This window comes from Euleptes europaea, chromosome 19 (genome assembly GCF_029931775.1).
Source record: "Euleptes europaea isolate rEulEur1 chromosome 19, rEulEur1.hap1, whole genome shotgun sequence".
Lineage (NCBI taxonomy): Eukaryota > Metazoa > Chordata > Lepidosauria > Squamata > Sphaerodactylidae > Euleptes > Euleptes europaea.
In genome coordinates, this window is record NC_079330.1 from 10443561 (window position 1) to 10466394 (window position 22834).

At 47.8% G+C, this 22834-nt stretch overlaps 1 protein-coding gene across 1 annotated transcript; it reads left to right on the plus strand.

Annotated features, from left to right (window-relative positions):
* The first annotated feature begins 16613 nt into the window (after positions 1 to 16613).
* Positions 16614 to 21007, plus strand: GUCA2A (guanylate cyclase activator 2A). The gene is made up of 3 exons (XM_056865539.1): positions 16614 to 16685; positions 19887 to 20058; positions 20943 to 21007. Exons 1-3 carry the CDS (start codon positions 16614 to 16616, stop codon positions 21005 to 21007), a joined length of 309 nt encoding a protein of 102 aa, XP_056721517.1.
* The last annotated feature ends 1827 nt before the right edge of the window (positions 21008 to 22834 follow it).

Genomic DNA, 22834 nt, shown 5'->3' on the forward strand with positions numbered 1-22834 from the left:
CGGATTAAGGATTGGAAGAGAATGTGATGGGAATACAATTTCAAATCCGAGGATTAAACCGGGGGCGGGGGAGGGCTGGTTATGAATCTGCCCCCTGGAAAGATTACACGTGGCTCTGTGCAATCACATCCACCAAAGCTCCTGGGGACAAAATCGCCCAGATGGGCAGGAAAAGGAAACACCGACTTGGAATTCGATGCAGAAAGACAATTTTTTTTCCAGTTTTTCATTGGAAATTTTTTTTTAGAATTTTTAAGGGGCACTGGGGGGGGGGAACCCTCCTCTGAAATATTTTGAAATGAGTGAAACGTCTTTAAAGATAACATCGCTACATAAATAATTTCCTATTAAGTTTCTATTAAAGGGACAGGATATTTTTCTCCAGGACTGACGGCGATTTCAGCTGTGGCATCATATTTGACGCATACATCACCCTCTAAAGGGGGGGCTCCCCATAAGTCCAAAGGAGGGTTGCCATCCTCCCCAGTTAGGGAATCCCCCACCTCAAGTTTCCCTGAAAGCGTTGCAGGCATGATGACATCCCCTCTGGGGGAAACCCAGACGTGACAGCAGGTAGCTCGAGGATTCTCTGGAAACTCTGTGGTTTTACCATAGAGTTTCTGGTAATTCCTAGAGCTACCCACTGTCACTTTTGGATTTTCCCCGGAAGTGACAGCTTCATCCCTGTAATTCTGCCCCCACCCTGGGATTGCCAGTTCCGGGTTGGGTAATATCTGGAGATTTTGTGAGTGGACCCTGAGCAGGGCAGGGTTTGGAGAAGAGAAGGACTTCAATGCCATAGAGTCCAATTGCCGAAGCGGCCATTTTCTCCACGGGGACTGAACTCTGTCACCCGGAGATCAGTTGTAATAGTGGGAGGTCTCCAGCCACCACCTGGAGGTTGGCAACCCTACCTCAGCCCTCCCGCCAGTTGCTAGGTTCGGCCTGGGAACCCTAAGTCCAAAGTCTAAAATTACTAGGGTCGCCATAGGCAGGAGATTTTTGGGATGCAGCCTGAGGAGGGTGGGGTTTGGGGGAGGGGAGGGACTTCAATGCCATAGAGTCCAATTGGCAGCCATTTTCTCCAGGTGAACTGATCTCTATCGGCTGGAAAAGGAAACACCGGCTTGGAATTCGATGCAGAAAGACAATTTTGTAATAGCAGGCGATCTCCAACCAGTACCTGGAGGTTGGCAACCGTAAAAATTACCTAACAGCAGCACGGTTCGTGCCTAGGAAAAATGAGTGTCCCAGATTGTATCTGCTGTTCTTACTATACAGTGTACCTGTGAGATTTTTTTAAAAAGGACAAATCTTTCAGACAGCACCAAAGGCCTGTTTTCTCCTGACACAGAATGGACAACATTTCGGCCGCCTCGGATCAGGCGCTTACTCCCCCTTCAACAACTAGCACGGAGCCAGTGGGACTTTTTTTTTTTAAATCTAATGCATTAAGAGATTTCGCATTTTAAATGCTCTTTGTGAACAGCTGTTGTGGCCTCCCTCGTGCCATGCATAGAAGCAAATTAATTCCTGACGATCTGCTAAGGGCCGGGGAAAGTCTCCCATGAATCCTGGCAAGCGTTCAGCAAAGCCTTATTTCTGCGTTTCCGTCTTTCAGGCAACCCCCTGCTTCGAGCAGCTCCTGTTATGTCCAAATGCCTTGGCAGAGGTTTAATGGGATGTCATGCCCAGGTGCTATTATATTACCACCATGCCATGAAAAGCTTCAACCCATAGCAAGATGGACAACGTTATTCTCCAGGTCTACTGGCAACCCTACAAGGTTGACTGTTAGCACTAGCTTACTCAGGAATCAAGGCCTTTCTTGGAGTAAATGCCTACTCAGAAGAAGGGTACGAGAGGCAGGTAGGGTTGCCAGCCCCCACCCCACCCCGCTGCCAGCTAGGGTTGCCAACCTCCACGTGGTGGAGGGAGATCTCCTGCTATTACAACTGATCTCCAGCCGATAGAGATCAGTTCACTTAGAGAGAATGGCCACTTTGGCAATTGGACTCTATGGCATCGAAGTCCCACCCCTCCCCAAACCCTCCCCTCCTCAGGCTCCACCCCCAAATCTCCTGGTATTTCCCAACCCAGAACTGGCAACCCTACCGCCAGCAGGGGTAGGAGAGTAGGGTTGCCAGTTCCAGGTTGGGGAATTCCTGGAGATTTGGGGGCAGAGCCTGGGGAGGACAGGGACCTCAGTGGGGTACAATGCCATACAGCTGACCCTTCAAAACATCCATTTTCTCCAGGGGAACTGATCTCTGTAGTCTAGAGATGAGCTGTAATTCCAGGGGATCCCCAGGTCCCACCTGGATTTGGGGGTGGGGCTTGGGGAGAATAGGGTTTGGGGAGGGCATTTTCTCCAGAGGAACTGATCTCTATAGTCTGGAGATCAGTTGACATTCTGGGAGAGCTCCAGGCCCCACCTGGAGGTTGGCAACCCTAGAGCAGAGGAAACACCCGCTTGGTGTGCCAGCCGCACAGGCGTTTCTCCACTGCATTGTTCTTGTCCTGGCTTTCCCTGGAGCTGCTCGAAGCAGAGGTGTGCTTTAAGGTTGTAATAGCTGGTGGCAGAAAGGCGGAGGCGCAAAATGTGCTTGCATTACTTAGGATTCTTCTGCCATCTGCTGGAAGAAGCCAAAGTGGAAAGCATGGATAAGAAATTCCAAAATCATCCCTATTGTATGTATGATTGCATCCGTTGTGCACAGGGTTCCAGTGGTATGCCCATGCTCTCCTACACTTTGGGAACAAACCATGGGCTACAATTGTGATCCAATCATATGTGTGCATAAAGTACAATCAAGTTGCAGCTCACATATGGTGACCCCTCATAGGGTATTCAAGGCAAGAGGCTTCAGAGGTGGCTTGCCATTGCCTGCCTCTGCATAGCAACTTCATTGGTGGTCTCCCACTAGGGTTGCCAACCTCCAGGCGGTGGCTGGAGATCTCCTGCTATTGCAACTGCTCTCCAGGTGATAGAGATCTGTCCCCCTGGAGAAAATGGCTGCTTTGGCAATTGGACTCTATAGGGCATTGAAGTCCCTCCTCTCTCCAAACCCTGCCCTCCTCAGGCTCCACCCCCAAAACCTCCAGGTATTTCCCAACCCAGAGCTGGCAACCCTATGTCCCACCCATGTATTAAGCAGAGTCAACCCTGCTTAGCTTCTGAGATCTGATGAGAGCAGCCTAACCGGGACCGTCCAGGTCAGGGCCATACATCCATGCGCACAATCAAATCCAGATTGCTTTTTTGCATTGTTTTCTAATGCCCACCATTACCATCTCCTCTGGAACCGGCTAAGAGTATATGTACGCTGTTGCTGATCAACAACTTAGATATTTCACCATGTTGTCCTTTAACCTGGGGATCATATATCTCATACCAATTGGTAGGGTTGCCAGGTCCCCCTTCGCCAACGGTGGGAGCTTCATTGTGGCGGGGCTGAGGGTGGTGACCGGTGTGCACCGCACAATGACCCCACTTTAGGCTTACCAGGTCCGAAGCTCCATCGGCGAGAGCTTTTCAGCAGCGCGGGACACACGTGCGCACCTACATCACTTCCAGGTTTACTCAAGAGAGCGAGAGAGAATTTATTGTATATGGCCGTTGGCCGTCACAAATAACTAAAACTTAGTAATACAACAAACAATAGTAAGAATCCAGGTTTACTCAGAAGCGACGCAGACACTGTCAATCTCTGCCGATACTCTATGGTTTCCATAGAGTTTCTGCAGAGGTTGCTACAGCATCCGCGTCGCTTCCGGGTAAACCCAGAAGTGACGTAGGCGCGTCGCGCGGGCCCGCATGCACACGTTGCCCGCCGGCCCTCAGCTGGTCGACAGGCAGCCCGGTGGATTGGCGGGGATTTTACTCGCTACCACTGGGCACTTGGCAACCCTACCCCACTTCCAGGTTTACCCTGGAAGCCCCGGCATCACGTGTCAGACTCTAGCACATTCCTTCAAAAACTCTATGGAAACCATAAAGGGTTTTTTGCGGGGGGGGGGGAGTGCTAAAGTATCCCTGTCGCGATGCTGGCACTTTCAGGGTAAGCCCAGAAGTGCATCATCATGCAGCACACCTGCTGAGGGGCAGCAGGCAGTAGGGTTGCCAGGTCCCTCTTTGCCACCGGTGGGAGGTTTTTGGGGCGGAGCCTGATGAGGGCGGGGTTTGGGGAGGGGAGGGACTTCAATGCCATAGAGTCCAATTGCCGAAGCGGCCGTTTTCTCCAGGTGAACTGATCTCTATCGTCTGGAGATTGGTTGTAATCTCAGGAGATCTCCAGCTGGTACCTGGAGGTTGGGGGAGAAAAATAGACACCACTGTACAAGTATCTGAAGATTTGGAAATCAGTACAGAAGCGAAAATAATTTAAACAAAGTGCAAAAAAATTCTTTATAGGCTACTACATAAATATGAAGACAACACAAGACAGAACGTACAAAAATGACCTACAAAAGCCATGTATAAGTGTTCATATGTCCAAAAATGTAATTTTTCAAATCTTTCAAAGTTGTCTCAAATATGAATACAAGTTCTTCTTTTTGAAGACAAATGTCATGTAGTAAGATAGAAGCCAACAATTATAAAGAAATTTTTGCACTTTGTTTAAATTATTTTCACTTCTGTACTGAGTACCTGCAGGTTGGCAACCCTATGGGCAGCCCAGCTCATTGGCGGGCAATTTCCCGCCATATGGGAACACTACCAATGGGTGACCTTCCTACTTGGATTTTTTTTAAAAATCACGAAATGTCCAGACATTATTCTAAATGCACAATACCTGATAATCTGTGCATATCGCTTCCACGGCCTTTACAAAAATAAAAATGTGGGATCCCAGAAGATAATGCCATTATAAGGGAAGCAGAAAATCATCCCTAGGAAAGGGGCGGGACGCCGGTTGTTTGCAAGTTGCATCAACCAGTCTGAACAATAGAAGAAAAGGCGACATCCATTTTCGCTTCCTGCGCGGCGTTCGGCCTCCCAGGCATGCGCACGCGGGCAGTCGGTTTCCATGGAAACAAGGCCTGGCGGTGGTGGGGTGGTGGAGCATCGGCACGGTTTGCTGATAAGGGCAGGCAGACATTACAAGTGTACACGCACAAGCAAGCCCTCGGCTTAGTTTCCTGGCATGTTTCCATTGGGTGCACCATTTTGGAAAACACCCATAGGCATTTAAAAATATTCTTCTTTTAAAGGCTTTTTTTTTTTACACTGCTTTCTCCCCAAGGGGCCCCAAAGAAGCTTAACGGAGTTTCCAAAAATACGATAGCAAGTTTACACAATTTAAATAAAAGGGTTATTGCCGGGTCCCTCCTGCTATTACACCTGATCTCCAGGCGACAGAGATCAGTTCCCCTGGAGAAAATGGCCGCTTTGGCAATTGGACTCTATGGCTAGGGTTGCCAGCCTCCAGGTAGCACCCATAGAGAGAGAAAAACAAAATACCACTATACACCTGAATATAATAAATTATATAATTTCCAAAAAGGTGATTTATAATTTTAAATACCAACTTTTGATTTCCAAAACACATCTGTCAAAACAAAGCGAACTATACAAGGTTTTGCGATTTATCCTTGTTTCGCATATTAGCTTTATCACAGGTCTGTTGCATGTTCTTCAAATCTAGATTTGGGGTGGGGGGAGGAATAGGGTTGGCTGGAGATCTCCTGCTATTACAACTCATCTCCAGCCAATAGAGATCAGGTTCCTTGGAGAAAAAAGCTGCTTTGGCAATTGGACTCTATGGCACTGAAGTCCCTCCCCTCCCCAAACCCTGCCCTCCTCATGCTTTGCCCCCAAAACCTCCTGCCGGTGGCGAAGAGGAACTTGGCAACCCTACTGGTTCATCTCAGTTCAGTTTACGTTGATGCGGTCCTCACAACGCAACTAGCGTGACTAGGATTGACAAGTGCCCGGTGGCGGCGGGCAAAATCCCGCCAATCCACCGGGCTGCGCTCCAACCACCTGAGGGCCGGCAGGCAACGCATGCATGCACACACGCGAGATGCGCCCACGTCACTTTCGGTTTTACGCGGAAGTGACGCGGACACTCTTGCAACCTCTGCCAAAACTCTATGGAAAGTTTTGGGGGAGATTGATATGAGTGTCCATGTCACTTCCAGGTAAAACCGCAAGTGACGTGGGCACGTCGCACGGGTCGCACGCGCTCATGTCGCGTGAGACAGTTGCACCTGTTCATGTACACAGGGCAGTTCATAGTGCCACAGGTAAAATACCTTTATCGTGGGCACTTCAGTTGCGCGGGTCGCACGCTGCTGAAGAGCTCCCGCCGGTGGAGCAAAGAGACCTGGTAAGCCTAAGCATGACCCTATTTTCATCTGCAAAAGATGTGTGTGGGGGGTGCTATGGGGGCTGGAGTCGGAACTGGCCATCTGGAATCTCCTTGTGTTATCTTCCTCACACTCGTGCTTCGGTCGTGGCAGTGAGCATTGCTTTGATCGCGGCGCATCTGGCAGCCAGCGCTGCAAAAGCGGTCGCTGTGTCCGTCGCCGGCTTCAAACAGAGCCCTCCTGCTTCCAGGATCGTAATTGGCACAGATGCCTGGGTTGATTATACCAGCAGAAGAACAGGCACTTCACATTGCTCAAAAAAGCAAAATAGGAAAACCCAAACCCTCAAGGTTCAAGCGGTGGATTAATTTTTCATGCCTCTGCGTGGCTCTAAATGTAACCTGCTGACCACATCAAACAAGGCCTGAATATTCAGCTGTCTCTCATTTGTATTTAACACAGCAGATTTTAGCCTCGAGATGAAATATCCACTATAACCCTCTATTCCACCTGCCGTTAATATGATCTCAAAACCATTCAGCAAGAAAATAAGAGGCCAGGAGACAAGAGAACCCATCTACTACACTCAAGTCCAGGAGCACCTTAAAGACCAACCAGTAGGGTTGCCAAAATCCATGTGGTGGCTGGAGATCTCCTGCTACTACAACTAATCTCCAGCTGATAGAGATCAGTTCCCCTGGAGAAAATGGCAGCTTTGGAAATTGGACTCTGTGGCATTGAAGTCCCTTCCCTGGTTAGGAGTACTGTCTGTGAGAGAAACCTCACTCCCCTAAGCTTCCATGTCCTGCGATTTGCCTTATGCATGGGGATTTCACCCGGGCTGATCTCAGAAGAGATCAAAGAATCGGGTTAATAGAGGAACGGGAAGTACCAGGATTTGTGAGGGCTGACCGCAAGGTCATCTCTAATGGATGGAAAACTCATGCATAATTCCGAGACAGACTAGGGGTGAACATGAGTGAAAGTACCTATGCATAAACAAATGGAATATTTCAGGCTCTAACACCTCTCATATTCCATCCACAAAATGAAAACTGCAGGCCTGCGGGACCTCATTTTGCCTAGGGGCAGTGCAGAGAAGGGAATATTTCCTCTACTGGCTGTACTTAACATCTCTTGTAACGATGAGTTCTGCTCAGAAAATGGCTGCTTCTGGTCTGAAGAAGAAGAAGAAGAAGAAGAAGAAGAAGAAGAAGAAGAAGAGTTGGTTTTTATATGCTGACTTTCTCTACCACTTAAGGGAGACTCAACCCGGCTTGCAATCACCTTCCCTTCCCCTCCCCACAACAGACACCTTGTGAGGTAGGTGGGGCTGAGAGAGCTCTAAGAGAGCTGTAACTTGCCCAAGGTCACCCAGCTGGCTTCGTGCGTAGAAGCGGGGAAACAAATCCAGTTCACCAGATTTGCCTCCGCCGCTCATGTGAAGGAGTGGGAAATCAAACCCAGTTCTCCAGATCAGACTCCACTGCTCCAAACCACCGCTCTTAACCACTACACCAGACTCTCTATGCACGGAGAGCCCTAGAAAGTCTGAAGGGATGTATATTTCTCAGCTTTCACCCTTACCTCTTTCATGCTCAGTTGGCCAAGAGTTTCCCCAGATCTGGGTTCCATCAAAGGGTGACAAGGGAAGGGAGGGGGTCTTAGTTGCACAGATCTTGCATCAGCCCCATCATTCTTTTGCATCATCACAGAGGCCGTAAAGAGTAGTGTGATAAGACGCTGGTGTTTCAATGCGCCATATGTCTAGGAACGAACTTTGGCTTAATGACTCAATTCATTCTGGGTGTGTTGCATGCTGTGAGCCAGGGATGGCAGGTCTTCAATCAACCCATTGTTTACTGTCCAACTAATGTTGCTACATCCTTGTTTATCGAATGCTGATGGCTGTGTGCTTGCCAGCATCCTAGTTACAGGGTGTGGGTCTAAGGTGGGTGATGTTACTAAGAAGAAGAAGAGTTGGTTTTTATATGCCGCATTTCTCTACCACTGAAGGAAGAATCAAACCGGCTTACAGTCATCTTCCCTTCCCGTCCCCACAACAGACACCCTGTGAGGTAGGTGAGGCTGAGAGAGCTCTAAGGGAGCTGAGACTAGCCCAAGGTCACCCAGCTGGCTTCATGTGGAGGAGTAGGGAATCAAACTTGGTTCTCCAGAGTCCACCACTCCAAAGCACTGCTCTTAACCACTACACCACGCTGGCTCTCTAAGTCAGGTTCCCTACGAGAGACTGGCTACTAAGGAAATGACAGAGTGGGCGTAGACTTTTATTATTTATTTCCTTTACTTTACTGATAGTCTGCTTTTCTCACTGAGACTCAAAGCAGATTACACAGTGCAAATCGATAACAGTCTGTACAAAGAGATCTAATAAGCACAGTGTAGGTCGATACAGTCAACATGAGCAGACATCTCATGAGAAATGTACTAGGACTGTGTTTACCGAAATCTGAAGGAGCATAGCCTATTAGGCATGATACAGGCCTTTTATGCATGGCTGTTTCCCTCGCCATCACCCCTTTAATGAGTTTTGGTCTTTGAGCTAGCGTGGTGTAGTGGTTAAGAGCGGTGGTTTGGAGCCGTGGACTCTGATCTGAAGAACTGGGTTTGGTTCCCCACTCTTCCACATAACTGGCAGAGGCTAATCTGGTGAACTGGATTTGTTTCCCCACTCCTACACATGAAGCCAGCTGGTTGACCTTGGGCTAGTCACAGCTCTCTCAGCCCCACCTACCTCACAGGGTGTCTGTTGTGGGGAGGGGAAGGGAAGGTGATTGTAAGCCGGTTTGATTCTTCCATAAGTGGTAGAGAAAGTCAGCATATAAAAACCAAGTAGTCTTCTTCTTCTTCTTCTTTTTCTTCTTCTGGTACTAGCTGGAGATCTCCTGCTATTACAACTGATCTCCAGCTGATAGACATCAGTTCACCTGGAGAAAATGGCAGCTTTGGCAATTGAACTCTATGGCATTGAAGTCCCTCCCCTCCCCAAACCACGCCCTCCTCAGGCTCTGCCCCCAAAACCTCCCACCGGTGGCGAAGAGGCACCGGGCAACCCTAAGGGTTGCCTAGCAGGCTTCATTTGTAGAAGTGGGGGAACAAACCTGGTTCACCAGATTCACCTCCACCACACATGTGGAGGAGAGGGGAATCAAACCCAGTTCTCCAGATTAGAGTTGACCGCTCCTAACCCCTACACCACGCTCCTAACCAATACTCTAGGTGAAAGGCATTTTGTGTTTCCAATTAAATGCCAATTGCCAAACTTGAAATCCCTGTTCATAACCAGGTCAGTCTAAAACAAAACATGTTTTCTGTCTTTTATAATGTAACCTTATTTTTATGGTCTCTTTATCGCCTATAAATCAAACTTTCCACTATTGCAGCTTTCATTGCCCTTTGCATGAGTTAAAATGTTACTCAACAAGCAATTCCCTAACTGGACTCCCTCCCCCACAATTGGCAGGGTTGCAAACTCGGGGGTGGGAAATTCCTGGAGATTTGGGGGCAGAGGCTGGGGATGGTAGAGTTTGGGAAGGGAATTCAGCTGGGATGGGATGACACGTAGATTCTGCCCTCCAAAAAGAATGGTTTTATTCAGCTATCCTGCTCCAGGATTCAGGAAAAATGAATAAAATAATCCTTTTTCCCTGTGTGCCATTTTTAAAACCCTCTTGCTCCCTCTCTTTTTTTGAAGGAAGGACCAAATTCCATGTTCCTACAGCAGAATTCTAGCACAACACAGAAACATAGAACTGGAAGGGACCCCAAGGGTCATCTAGTCCAACCACCTGCATAATGCAAGGAAATTCACAGCTACTCCCCCCACTCCCCCTGTGACCCCTCATCTATTCCCACAGAAAAGCATAAAAACTCCAGGATCCCTGGGGAATCTGTAGGGTTGCCAGGTCCCTCTTCGCCACCAGCAGGAGGTTTTGGGGGTGGAGCCTGAGGAGGGTGGGGTTTGGGAGGGGAGGGACTTCAATGCCATAGAGTCCAATTGCCAAAGTGGCCATTTTCTCCAGGGCAACTGATCTCTATTGGCTGGAGATCAGTTGTAATAGCAGGAGATCTCCAGCTAGTACCTGGAGGTTGGCAACCCTAGCAATCTGGCCTGGAGGAAATATCTTTCCTGACCCCAAAGTGGCAATCGTTATTACTCTGGGCATGTAAAGAAGGCCCACAAGAGCCAAGCACATCCCTTCCTGCCCTCCCTCTTGTGATCTTAAGTTCACAGAATCAGCATTGCTGTCAGATGTCCACCTAGCCTCTGCTTAAAAACCTCCAAAGGAGAGCCCACCACCTCACGAGGAAGCCTGTTCCACTGAGAACAATTAGGAACAGTTCTTCCTAAAGTCTAGCTAAAAAAAACATTTACTTTGATTTGTAAAGGCGTACCCAGGATCCAGGGAACTATAGTGTCATATTCTTGGAATCTGAATATGTCTTTGGCCGCGGATGAATACGGAGCGGGCTTGCTTTTTATTTATGGACATTAATGTTTGTATTAAACATTTCCATGTTGCCTTAAAAAAAAATATACATCATTTTGTGTATTGCTACAGAAAAGGAATCTTTTTTAAACCCAACAAACAAACGTGTGCCTAACTTGTGATAAAACCTAGACTCACTTTAGGAAGGATGTGATCACAGGAAGCAAGCCCAAACCTGCCCATCAAACAGACGGGAATCAGGTCGGAAGGCCTGGAAGGGTGCTGAGAGGTGGATTTGGTCAATGCTGTGACATGTGATATACTTTTCGAGTCATACTAATGAGCCCTTTGCATTAATATAACACATCTGAAGCTTTTAAAAGGCATTTCTGAGATTATCTCAGCATGCAAGCGAGAAAGTAATGCTATAAGCAAGGCAGGGCAATGCTATTATCCCCATTTTGCAGATAAGATAAAATAAGGCTGAAGCGGAGGGACTTGCCAGGGGGCCCCTGCTGAGCCCTCCAACATCACAGCCTCAATTCCTATCCATTTCCCTAGTATTTATGTTCTAATGCCACACAAGGTCCAAATTCCATTTGTAGAACTCCATGACTCACACATGAACACATGAACATGAAGTTGCCTTATACTGAACCAGTCCCTTGGTCCATCAAAGTCAGTACTGTCTACTCAGACCGGCGGTGGCTCTCCGGGGTTTCAGGCAGAGGTCTTTCACCTCACCTACCTGCCTAGTCCTTTGAACTGGAGATGTCGCGGATTGAACCTGGGACCTTCTGCATGACAAGCAGTTGCTCTACCTCTGAGCCACGGCCCCTCCCCATGGAGGACTCATGGAGTTGGATCCAGGTTCAGTTTTTCATTGACAGAACAGAAGGCACTTCTGGAAATCTCCCGTTATTACAACTGATCTCTGGGTGACGGAGATCAGTTCCCCTGGAGAAAAAGGCCGCTTTGGCAATTGGACTCGATGGCATTGAAGTCCCTCCCCTCCACAAACCCTGCCCTTCTCAGGCTCCACCCCCACAATCTCCAGGTATTTCCCAACTCGGAACTGGCAACCCTATTCCATTGGCAGAAGGAAACTTTTTCTGCCTTCCTCTGGCAGCTCTTGGATGTCCCCAAAATTCATCTCCTGGCAGTAGGGTTGCCAGCTCTGGGTTGGGAAATACCTGGAGATTTTGGGGGGTGGAGCCCCCCCTATTTTTTTTACAATAAGAGTCATTCAACAGTGGAATCAGCTACCTCGGGAGGTGGTGAGCTCCCCCTCACTGGTAGTCTTTAAACAGAGGCTGAACAAGCACTTGTCAGGGATGCTCTAGGCTGATCCTGCATTAAGCAGTGGGTTAGACTAGATGGCCTGTAGGGTCCACCTTTAAGGTGCTTCGAGGCTCCCGAATTTCACAGACAGACCTGGTGTTAGAGGAGACCTGGTGTTCCGGTTGGCAGTAGGGAATAGGACTCACAATAATGGTGGAAAGGTACTGGCTGGATATTAGGAAAAAGATTTTTACAATAAGAGTTGTTCTACTGGGGAATCAGCTACCCAGGGAGGTGGTGAGCTCCCCCTCACTGGCAGTCTTTAAGCAGAGGCTGGACAAGCACTTGTCAGGGATGCTCTTGGCTGATCCTGCATTAAGCAGCAGGTTAGACTAGATGGCCTGTAGGGTCCCTTCCAACTCTATGAATCTGTGATCCTACGATTCTAACTCTTCTTTTCCACTCATCATAAATTATTTTTTAGGAAGAATTTATAATATCGCTTTATCGCAGACATGCGACTGATTGACGCAGATACCTTTATTATATCAGTGGGAAGAGGAACCAAAATGGTTTCCTTCCCCTTCCTTGAAGGACATAAATATTGGCCCTTTGTAACTGGTGGGATGCATGCCTTCCCCTCTTGTGTGCGCACAACAGATGGCCATATAATGCAATGACAGGGCGTATTGACTGCAATAGGTCATTGCTGTTCAGCATTTGGGCATAGGACCAGATATAATTACACCATATAAAGCCATATAAGGGGGTAAAACGATAATACATAAACCAAATGATCTGTTCAGGATAATGATTAGTCATCCTGGCGGTTTGCAGCATCGACTACTTGGAGAATGTTCTTTCTCTGTTTTGATGCTCCCATGGCAAACGAAAATGCCAACATAAAAAGTGAACTCAGGAACCAGTGATGTTCACTTTGACTGCAATTGTCAACATCCCAACTGCTCAAAAAGAAATGTTGGCTGTTCGTTGAGCCCTTGAAATAGTTCTAAGTTGTCCTGGACGTGGTGCAGGCATGTTCTTTCACTTTTTTCATAAGAACATAAGCTAGCCCATGCTGGATCAGACCAAGGCCCATCAAGTCCAGCAGTCTGTTCACACAGTGGCCAACCAGGTGCCTCTAGGAAGTCCACAAACTAGACCACTGCAGCAGCATTCTGCCTGTGTCCCACAGCACCTAATACAACAGGCGTGCTTCTCTGATACTAGGTATGCATCATGACTAGTAGCCATTTTGACTAGTAGCCATGGATAGCCCTCTCCTCCATGAGTATGTCCACTCCGCTCTTAAAGCCTTCCAAGTTGGCAGCCATCACCAAATCCTGGAGCAGGGAGTTCCACAATTTCCCCATGACTGTAGGCCTCCCCTATCGGTGGTCTAGGGTTGTCAGGTCCCTCTTCGCCACTGACGGGAAGTTTTGGGGGCGGAGCTGAGGAGGGTGGGGTTTGGGGAGGGGAGGGACTTCTATGCCATAGAGTCCAATTGCCAAAGCAGCCATTTTCTCCAGGTGAACTGACCTCTGTTGGTTGGAGATCAGTTGTAATAGCAGAGAGGTGGCAAAGAGGGACCTGGCAACCCTAAGGTCAAAGCATTCCTTTTTACTAAGGCTTTTGACTAAGGGGTCCTTATTTTTTTTTTAGCTGTGTTATGGTTTGCATCTAGCGCAAGGACTGTTATATCAGCATCCTTTTAGACTGCTCTGTTTGTTTTATGTGCTTTTTCCTGTTGTTTGCCTTGTTTCTGTTGGTTTGCTTTGTGTTTTTTGACTTGTTATTTACTGGTGTTATTGTGTGTTTGACTGCCATGGCTTGAGTTAACCGACTTGCTTTTTATTGCCTTGGTTGGTCTTGTTTTATTGACTTACTTGTGAACCACCTCTAGCAAATTTGCAGAGGCAGCATGCAAATTTTCTAAATAAATAGATAGGTAAACGTAAAAAAAAAATCTCCAAAAGAAAGAAGCAGCATTGTGACTGGTATAGAGAGCTACTTTAAAGCCTGCTAAGTAGGGTTGCCAACTCTGGGTTGGGAAATTCCTGGAGATTTGTGAGTTGAGCCTAGGGATGGCAGTATTTGGGGAGGGGAAGGACCTATGATATAATGCCATAGAGCTAGGGTTGCCAGCTCTGGGTTGGGAAGTATCTGGAGATTTTGGGGGCGGCGCTCGAGAACAGCGGGGTTTGGGGACTGGAGAGTCTCAATGGGGTCTAAGGCCATACAGCCCGCCTTCCAAGGCAGTCATTTTCTCTAGCTGAACTCATGTCTTTCACCTGGAGATCTCCAGGTTATAGCGGGAGATCTCCACCCCCAAAATCTCCACGTATTTCCCAACCCAGAGCTGGTAGCCCTATGTGAAAGACCTCGACCTGAGACCCAGAGAGCCACTGCCACTCTGAGCTAGGCTTGCCAACCTCCAGGTGCTACCTAGAGATCTCCCGTTATTACAACTGACCTCCAGCCGACAGAGATCAGTTCACCTGGAGAAAACGGCCGCTTTGGCCATTGGACTCTATGGCATTGAAGTCCCCCCCCTCCACAAACCCTGCCCTCCTCAGGGTCCGCCCCTCAAAAACCTCCCAGCGGTAGCAAAGAGGGACCTGGCAACCCTTAGTCTGAGCAGACAATATCAGCCTTGATGGACCAAGGATCTGACTCAGCATAAAGCAGCTTCACTTGCAGATTAGCCTTGCCTGATCAGACCAGTGGTCCATCAAGTCCAGCATCCTGTCTCTCAAAGTGGCTAACTAGTTACTCTGGAGTGCCAACAACAGGGCGTAGGCCCTGAGGCCTTCCCCTGATGTCACCTCCTGACACTGAATTCATAGGTTTACTGCCACTGAACGTGGAGGCTCCCTTTGGTCACCATGGCTAGTAGCTAGGGTTGCCAGGTCCCTCTTCACCACCGGCAGGAGGTTTGGGGGGCAGAACCTGAGGAGGGCGGGGCTTGGGGAGGGGAGGAACTTCAATACCATAGAGTCCAATTGCCAAAGTGGCCCTTTTCTCCAGGTGAACTGCTCTCTATTGGCTGGAGGTCAGTTGTAACAGCGGGAGATCTCCAGCTAGTTCCTGGAGGTTGGTGACCCTTCTAGTTGCCACTGATAGACCTCTCTTCCATGCATCTATCTGATCCACTTCTAAAGCCACAAAGAGCATAAGAACAGAAGAATTACCCTTCTGGATCACAGCAGTGGCCCGTCTAGCCCAGCATCCTGCCTTACACCATGGCCAACTGGTTTGAAGGCCAACAGCAGGACACAGAGGCCAAGGCCTTCCCCTGGCTTTGCCCACAGGCTTGAAAAGGTTCGAGACCCCTGCTCCAGTCCTTTCCTTTTATTTCAGGCTCATCTGGCCAAAGGTCTTGGTCACAACATGCGTAGGATAAAATAATTTTAACATTATAAATTATTAAAATGTACAACAAAAGTGACTTTAAATTCTTAAAATACTCGAACCACTTTAAAATCAAAATCACAATAACCAAAAATTGAGTTACTTTACAAACATAACAGTAACTACAATAATAATAATAATAATAATAATAATAATCACTAGTTAACACTAGTTTAACCTTGACGGGGGCGTTAAGGAAACAGTTATTAGCAGATATTTTGCGACACATTTGGTTATTTCTGGGTCAGCATCACCCAACAGAAATGGGACTACCCAAGAGTCAACAGGAAGATGATATCTTGATAAAATGGGTGCAATCCAGGTGGCCCTGGGTGTAGTCCACAGATCACAAAATAACAGAAGGCGATCTATTGTCTCTCTGGGCGAAAACGCACGGTCGCTTTAGCCTCCGTTATTCCCTGTTTCAGCCAGGATTCAGCCAGGATCGAACGCACGTTCAGCGAAACGCATGCGTTCGATCCTGGCTGAAACCTGGCTGAAACAGGGAATAAAGCGACCGGAATTATCTTTGAAGATGGCGACCGGATAGTAGCTGCAGTCTTATGCTCCGCAAGTACAACAATATTTTCTTTCTCCTTATCCCTTATTCATGCCACCTGGACTATTTCTGCATACTGCTGGGAGAGTTAGACAGCTTCTGCATTTGTGTTTTAAAGCGACCGTGCGTTTTCGCCCTCAATTGCTCCTGCTGCACAGAGACATATCTGAAAATGGGGTTTCATCGAACCAACTGCTCAATTCAGCTGTTGGAAGGCCCTGCTCCAGTCCATGGAGTCCCATCATCTTACTTAAGCACAGCTTGCTCAGCGTCGGGCAGAATTGGCTTTGGGGGTGGGTCCCCTGCCCTTGGACTCTGCTCCTTAAACACCTGCCGCCCGTCCCATCCCAGAAGTGTCATAACATTATACGGATGTTAACCTTCTCAGGTCCTGTCACCTCCTTTGGGATGTCGCTTCGCGAATTGGGTCATCGCCATGCAATTTGCTGCGGGGGCGTCCCAGCCAGTACCACGACATCTGTAGTTATTCAGTAACTCGGAGCTGTCCTTTAAAATACCAGCGTCGCTGCTGTCTCTCCAGCTGAACATCCCCGCTGTCTAAGCTCAGCTCCAAGGAAGACCCCAAGACTTAGATCATCATGAACACGCTCCTGACGGTGTCTCTCTGCTTGTGTGCATTGGCAGTTCTCTCGGAGGGGGTTACGGTCAGGGTAAGAGAGATGGCATTCCAGCTTCAAATGAGCGCCTGTATGCATGTGAGCCTTTAGGCATAACTTGCTTATAACTTCCAGCATTATCTTCAAAGCGGCCGCTAAATAATAAACTATGGGTAGAGTAACGGCCTTCACTACCAGACAGCAGATAGATTAAAGGAGAGTTGTGAGAACATACAGGGAAGTGTGAAATCAAGGGAGTAATAAAAGATCTGATAGAAATCACAACTGAATGAAAAATACAACAGGTGTTTCTGTCTTTGCCTTTCCACATGGGCAGACTCTCTGTTGGATTGGCCCATTTAAGAATCTGCCAAATAATTCGTTGAGGGGTAAGGCATGTAATTAATGTTTCCTTTGCATACCTACTGGTTATGGACTGTAATAATAAACAACCGAGGGGTAAGGCATGATGTCTGGCCAAGGAGAAAAGTCTTTGAAAGGTTGGAAATGGTTCAGAATTCTAGATCATCTGGGAGCTCTAGCAAAGATGGGGTGCTCCGTCTCCCGAAAGAGGGCGTGTGCATTTCCTTTTGGCATCACCACACAGTTTCAGATGGTCCCTTCGTTCTTAATCTGGGAGTATCTTGCTCATTGCTAAAGGGAGGTCTGAGGGAAAACTTGGATAGGGAATCTGTAAACTCGAAAGTCTTTTGTCTGCTATCTGGCATTCTCCCAAGGCAGTCACACTGTTCCAGTGCCATGTCCTCAGATTCTTCATGGGTCCATCAGGAAGAGCAGCTTGAGAATCTTGGATGAGTTGAAGCAAGGCAGAATCCCAGGCTTGGCATGAAGAAAGTGGATGGAGGCCTTTCATGCATGGCTGTTTCCCTCTCTGTCACCCGTCCGTAGGGTTGCCAACCTCCAGACCATCAAATGATTGGAGACAATGGGCTAGATTCAGCCAGCTTTTCTGTTGAGAAAAAGGGGAAGAGGGAATCCTGTTCAGCTACTCACAATATAAAACCCCAAAGTAAACAGAACCATCCTTCTAAAGGGAGGGTAGGGCAAAGCTAAAACAGTAAAACAAATGTGACTTTGAAACATGTAATGGCCAAGTCATCCAAGCAACGATAATCCACAAATGCCTGGGAGAATAAGATCATTTTCATCCGGTGCCTTAAAAGGAACACAGTTGGCACTCCCATGCAAATAGTGGCAGAGAGTGGATTCCAAGCACGAGGAGCCACAACTAAGAAGGCTGTGTCTCTGGTATGCCATTCATCTCTCTTTGGAATGTGTGTGTAGAGATAAAATGTGTAAGAAAGGTGAGGCTCAGATAAGGAAGATGAAGAAAACATGCTTTGGAAGGTCTTAGTGATTCCCATACAGGATAAGAGGGATGGATTCTAGGAAGTCTGCCTTATCAGAACACAACCCCTATTTTATTACTTTGCAAACAAAGCAGACTCACAGCAGCAGATGGCAATCCGGACCCTGGATTCTCCCACCCAAGGGATATGCTTAGACGGGTTTATTCATACTTTGTTTCCCCCACACACACATACACACACAAGTTTCAGTCCATGAAAGGTGACCTTTTCATCAGATCTTCAAACGTTGGGCTGTTCTTGTCGGTGGCCTAAAGTGTCTCTTTAGTTCCAAAAGACTAACAAGGTTGTTTGCATGTCAAAATGTTTCAGTACCTTGTACTGCCCTGGGGCACAGAGTGTTAAGCTGCAGTACTGCAGAACAAGCTCTGCTCACGACCTGAGTTCGATCCCGACTGAAGTTGGTTTTAGGTAGCTGGCTCAAGGTTGACTCAGCCTTCCATCCTTCCAAGGTTGGAAAAATGAGTACCCAGCTTGCTGGGGGTAAAGCGTAGACGACTTGGGAGGGCGATGGCAAACCACCCTGTAAATATAGTCTGCCTAGTAAACGTCGGGAAGTGATGTCACCCCATGGGTCAGTAATGGACCGGTGTTTGCACAGGGGACCTTTACCTTTACCTTTTATAGTTATATGCCTTTGTCCTATGACAGCTATTCTGTGGTCCCTGTGCCTATAACCCCACCTGTCCACCAAATCCAACCCTTTTTTACTTCCTCCCCCCATAGGGTTGCCAACCTCCAGGTACTAGCTGGAGATCTCCCGCTGTTACAACTGATCTCCTGACGATAGAGATCAGTTTGCCTGGAGAAAATAGCCGCGTCGGCAATTGGACTCTATGGCATTAAAGTCCCTCCCCCCTAAACCCTCCCTTCTCAGGCTCCGACCCAAAAATATCCAGGTATTTCCTAACCCAGAGCTGGCAACCCTATCCCCCCAGAACGTGACACAAAAATATGAGAACAGCCATGCTGGATCAGGCCAATAGTCCACCTAGTCCAGCATCTACATTGACATAGTGGCCAACTAGGGTGGCCATGTCCCTCTTCACCACTGGCAAGAGGTTTTTAGGGCAGAGCCTGAGGAGGGCGGGGTTTGGGGAGGGAGGGATTTCCATGCCATAGAGTCCAATGGCCAAAGCAGCCATTTTCTCCAGGTGATCTGATCTCTATCGGCTGAAGATCAGTTGTAATAGCAGGAGATCTCCAGCCACCAGCTGGAGGTTAAAACCCTCAACGAAAACCTGTTCTGAAAGTAGTCACAGCTATAAAAAAATAAAACCTGGAGGTTGGCAACCTATGGCCAGCCAGATGCTCTAACAGAGGTAGGGTTGCCAGCTCCAAGTAGGGAAATACCTGGAGATTTTGGGAGTGTAGCTTAGGGAGGGTGGAGCTTGGGGAAGGGAGGGACCTCAGCAGGGTGTAATACCATAGAGTCCATCCTCCAAAGCAGCCATTTTCTCAACGGGAACTGATCTTGGTCATATGGAGATCAATTGTCATAGCAGAAGATCTCCAGGGGCCACCCAGAGGTTGGCAACCCTAAGCCAAGGCCAAAGTCAACTCCTAATGCCTGGTATTCAGAGATACACAGCTTCTGAATATGGAGGTTCCATGTAGCAAATTTTTCCCATGTTCAGAGGCAGCAGGTTGTTGCTGAGGAACATCAGGAGACCTTTGGCCTGTGTCCCACAATTTGTGACCTTCCAGGGCACGTGCCTGGACACTGGGCACCAGAATGCAAGATTAGATGGACCCAGTGTCTGATCCAGGAGATCCTTGTATGTTCTTATAACATAAACTATCTCCTGATCCTTCTATCCTCACTAGAATTTGAGGGTCAACCTTTTGTATGTATTTTCCTGGACAGGTGGCAGAGTATTCATTCCCCCTGCAGTCGGTGAAGAAGCTCAAGTATCTTCCGAGAGCGCCCCCCACCAGAATACGCAACGCCGTTAATATGTGCAACAACCCAAATCTCCCCACAGAGTTTGAGTCGATCTGTGTCAGACCTAATTCACAACAACTTCTAAAACAATTACGTAAGTCCCACCATCTCTTGCTGAGTGGGGCTGCCCCATTTCCGGGAAGTTGCTTGGAAGAAACGATTGGGACATCAGTCATTTCTCCATCACAGATATTCCTATCTCACACAGTCCAAGTATCAGTGTAAATTTGATGGCCTGTGGATTATACCAGCATCAGAAAAGGTACTCGCTGAATAAGAATAGGCTGTGACAATGATTTGGAGGGAATCCAAGATGGATTCTTTACTTTTGGAAAGACACCAGCAGGTGTTAGGAAACACATTGGCAGGTGCCACGATGCCCAAAGGTACAACCAGCATGGTGTAGTGGTTAAGAGCAGTGTTTTGGAGTAGTGGACTCTGATCTGGAGAACTGGGTTTGATTCCCCACTCCTCCACATGAGCGGTGGATGCTAATCTGGTCAACTGGGTTGGTTCCCCCACTCCTCCACATGAAGCCAGCTGGGTGACCTTGGGCTAGTCTCAGTTATCTTTAGAGCTCTCTCAGCCTCACCTACTTCACAGGGTGTCTGTTGTGGGGAGGGGAAGGGAAGGGAAGGGGATTGTAAGCCGGTTTGATTCTTCCTTAAGTGGTGGAGAAAGTTGGCATATAAAAACCAACTCTTCTTCTTCTTGGGGATCACTGGACTAGTGTTGCCCGTGTCAGCTGATGTCAAGAGATTCCTTATAGCTGGACCAACTAGTGTTTGATCCTAATCAGATCTACTCAGAAGTCAATCTCAATGGTGCTACTCCAGGGAGTGTGTCCTTCGGATTGCACTGATAGTGTATATAGTGTACCGGAAGCCCAGCCTACCCCCAAAGGTGACAGTGGAGAACTGAGTTGTTTGACTGATGTGACAACTTTTAAGATTTTTTCTCTCTCTCTCTTGGTTCTAGAAGCCATTGCCAGAGACTCTGAAGCCTGTGAGATCTGTGCTAATGTCGCTTGCTCTGGATGCTGATAGAGGACCTCTCCAGTACCCCTATTGAGTGGCTGAGAGATTCTGACTGTCCGTCTCTTCTGTTTCTGCTACCAGCATTGAATCTAAACCTACCAAGAATACTTTGACTTCTGCTCACCGCATTTGGCTCTGGGCTTTTGTAGACATCAGCTTTCAAACAACAGTGGGCATAGTTTAATTTCCAGCCCCATGAACTGAAGGGGGGATGGTAGAGAAGGCAGGAATCCAAGAATGAAGTTTTGGTTGGGGATACAAGTCAGGCGCAAGAAAAGGATGGATTGTCCAATGCAGGGAATCCCCTCTGCTATCCAACTCCTCTGCCTAGCTGCTACCACCGCTCACAGTCATTAAGAGAGGGCCAAATTGTAAATCACACTCAGTGGCATGTTCATTTTTTGTAGTTCTGCCCTTTCATTTTGCCTTGATGATGCTGCCTTAAATAACCCTGGTTTCTGCTTCAACCAATGATACTTAAGAACATAAGAAAGACCATGCTGAATCAGACCAAGGCCCATCAAGTCCAGCAGACTGTTCACACAGTAGCCAACCAGGTCCCTCTAGGAAGCCCACAAACAAGACCACTGCAGCAGCATTATCCTGCCTGTCTTCCAAAGCACTTAATATAAGGTTGACTTCAAATTTCACTTCTGGGTCACCCTATGACACTTCAAATTTCACCTTGCAATGATGATCCATCTTTACCATATTGGCAGGAAGGTGGTTTTCATGATCAATAATAAACAGCCTGGGGCCCATGGCTCAGTGGTAGAGCAGAAGTACCCAGGTTCGATCCCTGGTGTCTCCAGGTAAAAGGATCAGGTAGTAGGGGGTGTGGTAGACCTCTGCCTGAGACCCTGCCAATCAGAATAGAGTAGACAATACTGACCTTGAGGTACCAATGGTCTGATTCAGCATAGGGCAGCTTCGTGTGTTCAATAGTAGCATAACCAGATTTGATGCTTCATGTAGCTACTGCTAAAAAAAGGCACTGGTGAACTGCCAGAACCAGCATCAAGAGTTGGCATGGCCAACCAGCTGACGGGGCTCATGGTCGAACATTGGACCCCCTGCTGACTCTTGACTTGACCCGTCAACTTGGCAACGTAAGTCCTCGATTCTGCCTTCTCCTGCTGTCCTCTAATTCATGTAATGCTTTGGCTTGCTTCATCCCTCCCTCTCTGGCTTTGACCCCTCTGGCAAAGAACGTATGTCATTGGCCTTAAGTTCTTAGTGTACAGTAAGTGACGCATCTAAATAAATCATAGCTCTTAAAAAATTCACCACTCTCTCAAACACAGCTTTTCCGATCAAGCACACGAGGGCTGGCTTGGTGTCAAGTTAAATGCCAAGGCTTTCTTTTTAGCCACCGTTCCACGAGTCAAAAGGGATCAACCAGAGAGCCATGATGGCAAAAAATGTCCTTCTCAAGTTGTGTGTCACAATAAAAATGCCCTCCATAAATATACTGGAGTTGCCAAACTTCAACAACGGCTACATGAGACGACAGACTAGCAACGGAACAATAGAAAGACGTAAGGGTCAGCAGGGATGCTCGAGTGCCGATATGGTGAACGTAAATATTGAAGCAAGATCCGGGGACAGTTCTCAAGTAGGACCTGTTCATTGGGCCCATAATGCCAGGGAGGGTGGTGTTGGAAAGTGCCATCAAATCTCACTTATGTCTACCCCCTAGAGTTTCCTAGACAAGAGGTGAATAAAGGTGTTTTGCTATTGCCCGCCTCTGTGTAACAACCCTGGACTACCTTGGTGGTCTCCCATCCAAGTACTAACCATGGCTGACCCTGCTTAGGTTCTGAGATCTGATGA

Excerpts from the sequence above, each read along its gene's own strand:
- GUCA2A (XM_056865539.1), top strand. The coding sequence starts at position 16,614 with ATGAACACGCTCCTGACGGTGTCTCTCTGCTTGTGTGCATTGGCAGTT. Across the intron at positions 16,686-19,886 it reads CGGAGGGGGTTACGGTCAGG|GTGGCAGAGTATTCATTCCC; the intron begins GTAAGAGAGATG and ends TTTCCTGGACAG. Across the intron at positions 20,059-20,942 it reads ACAACTTCTAAAACAATTAC|AAGCCATTGCCAGAGACTCT; the intron begins GTAAGTCCCACC and ends TCTTGGTTCTAG.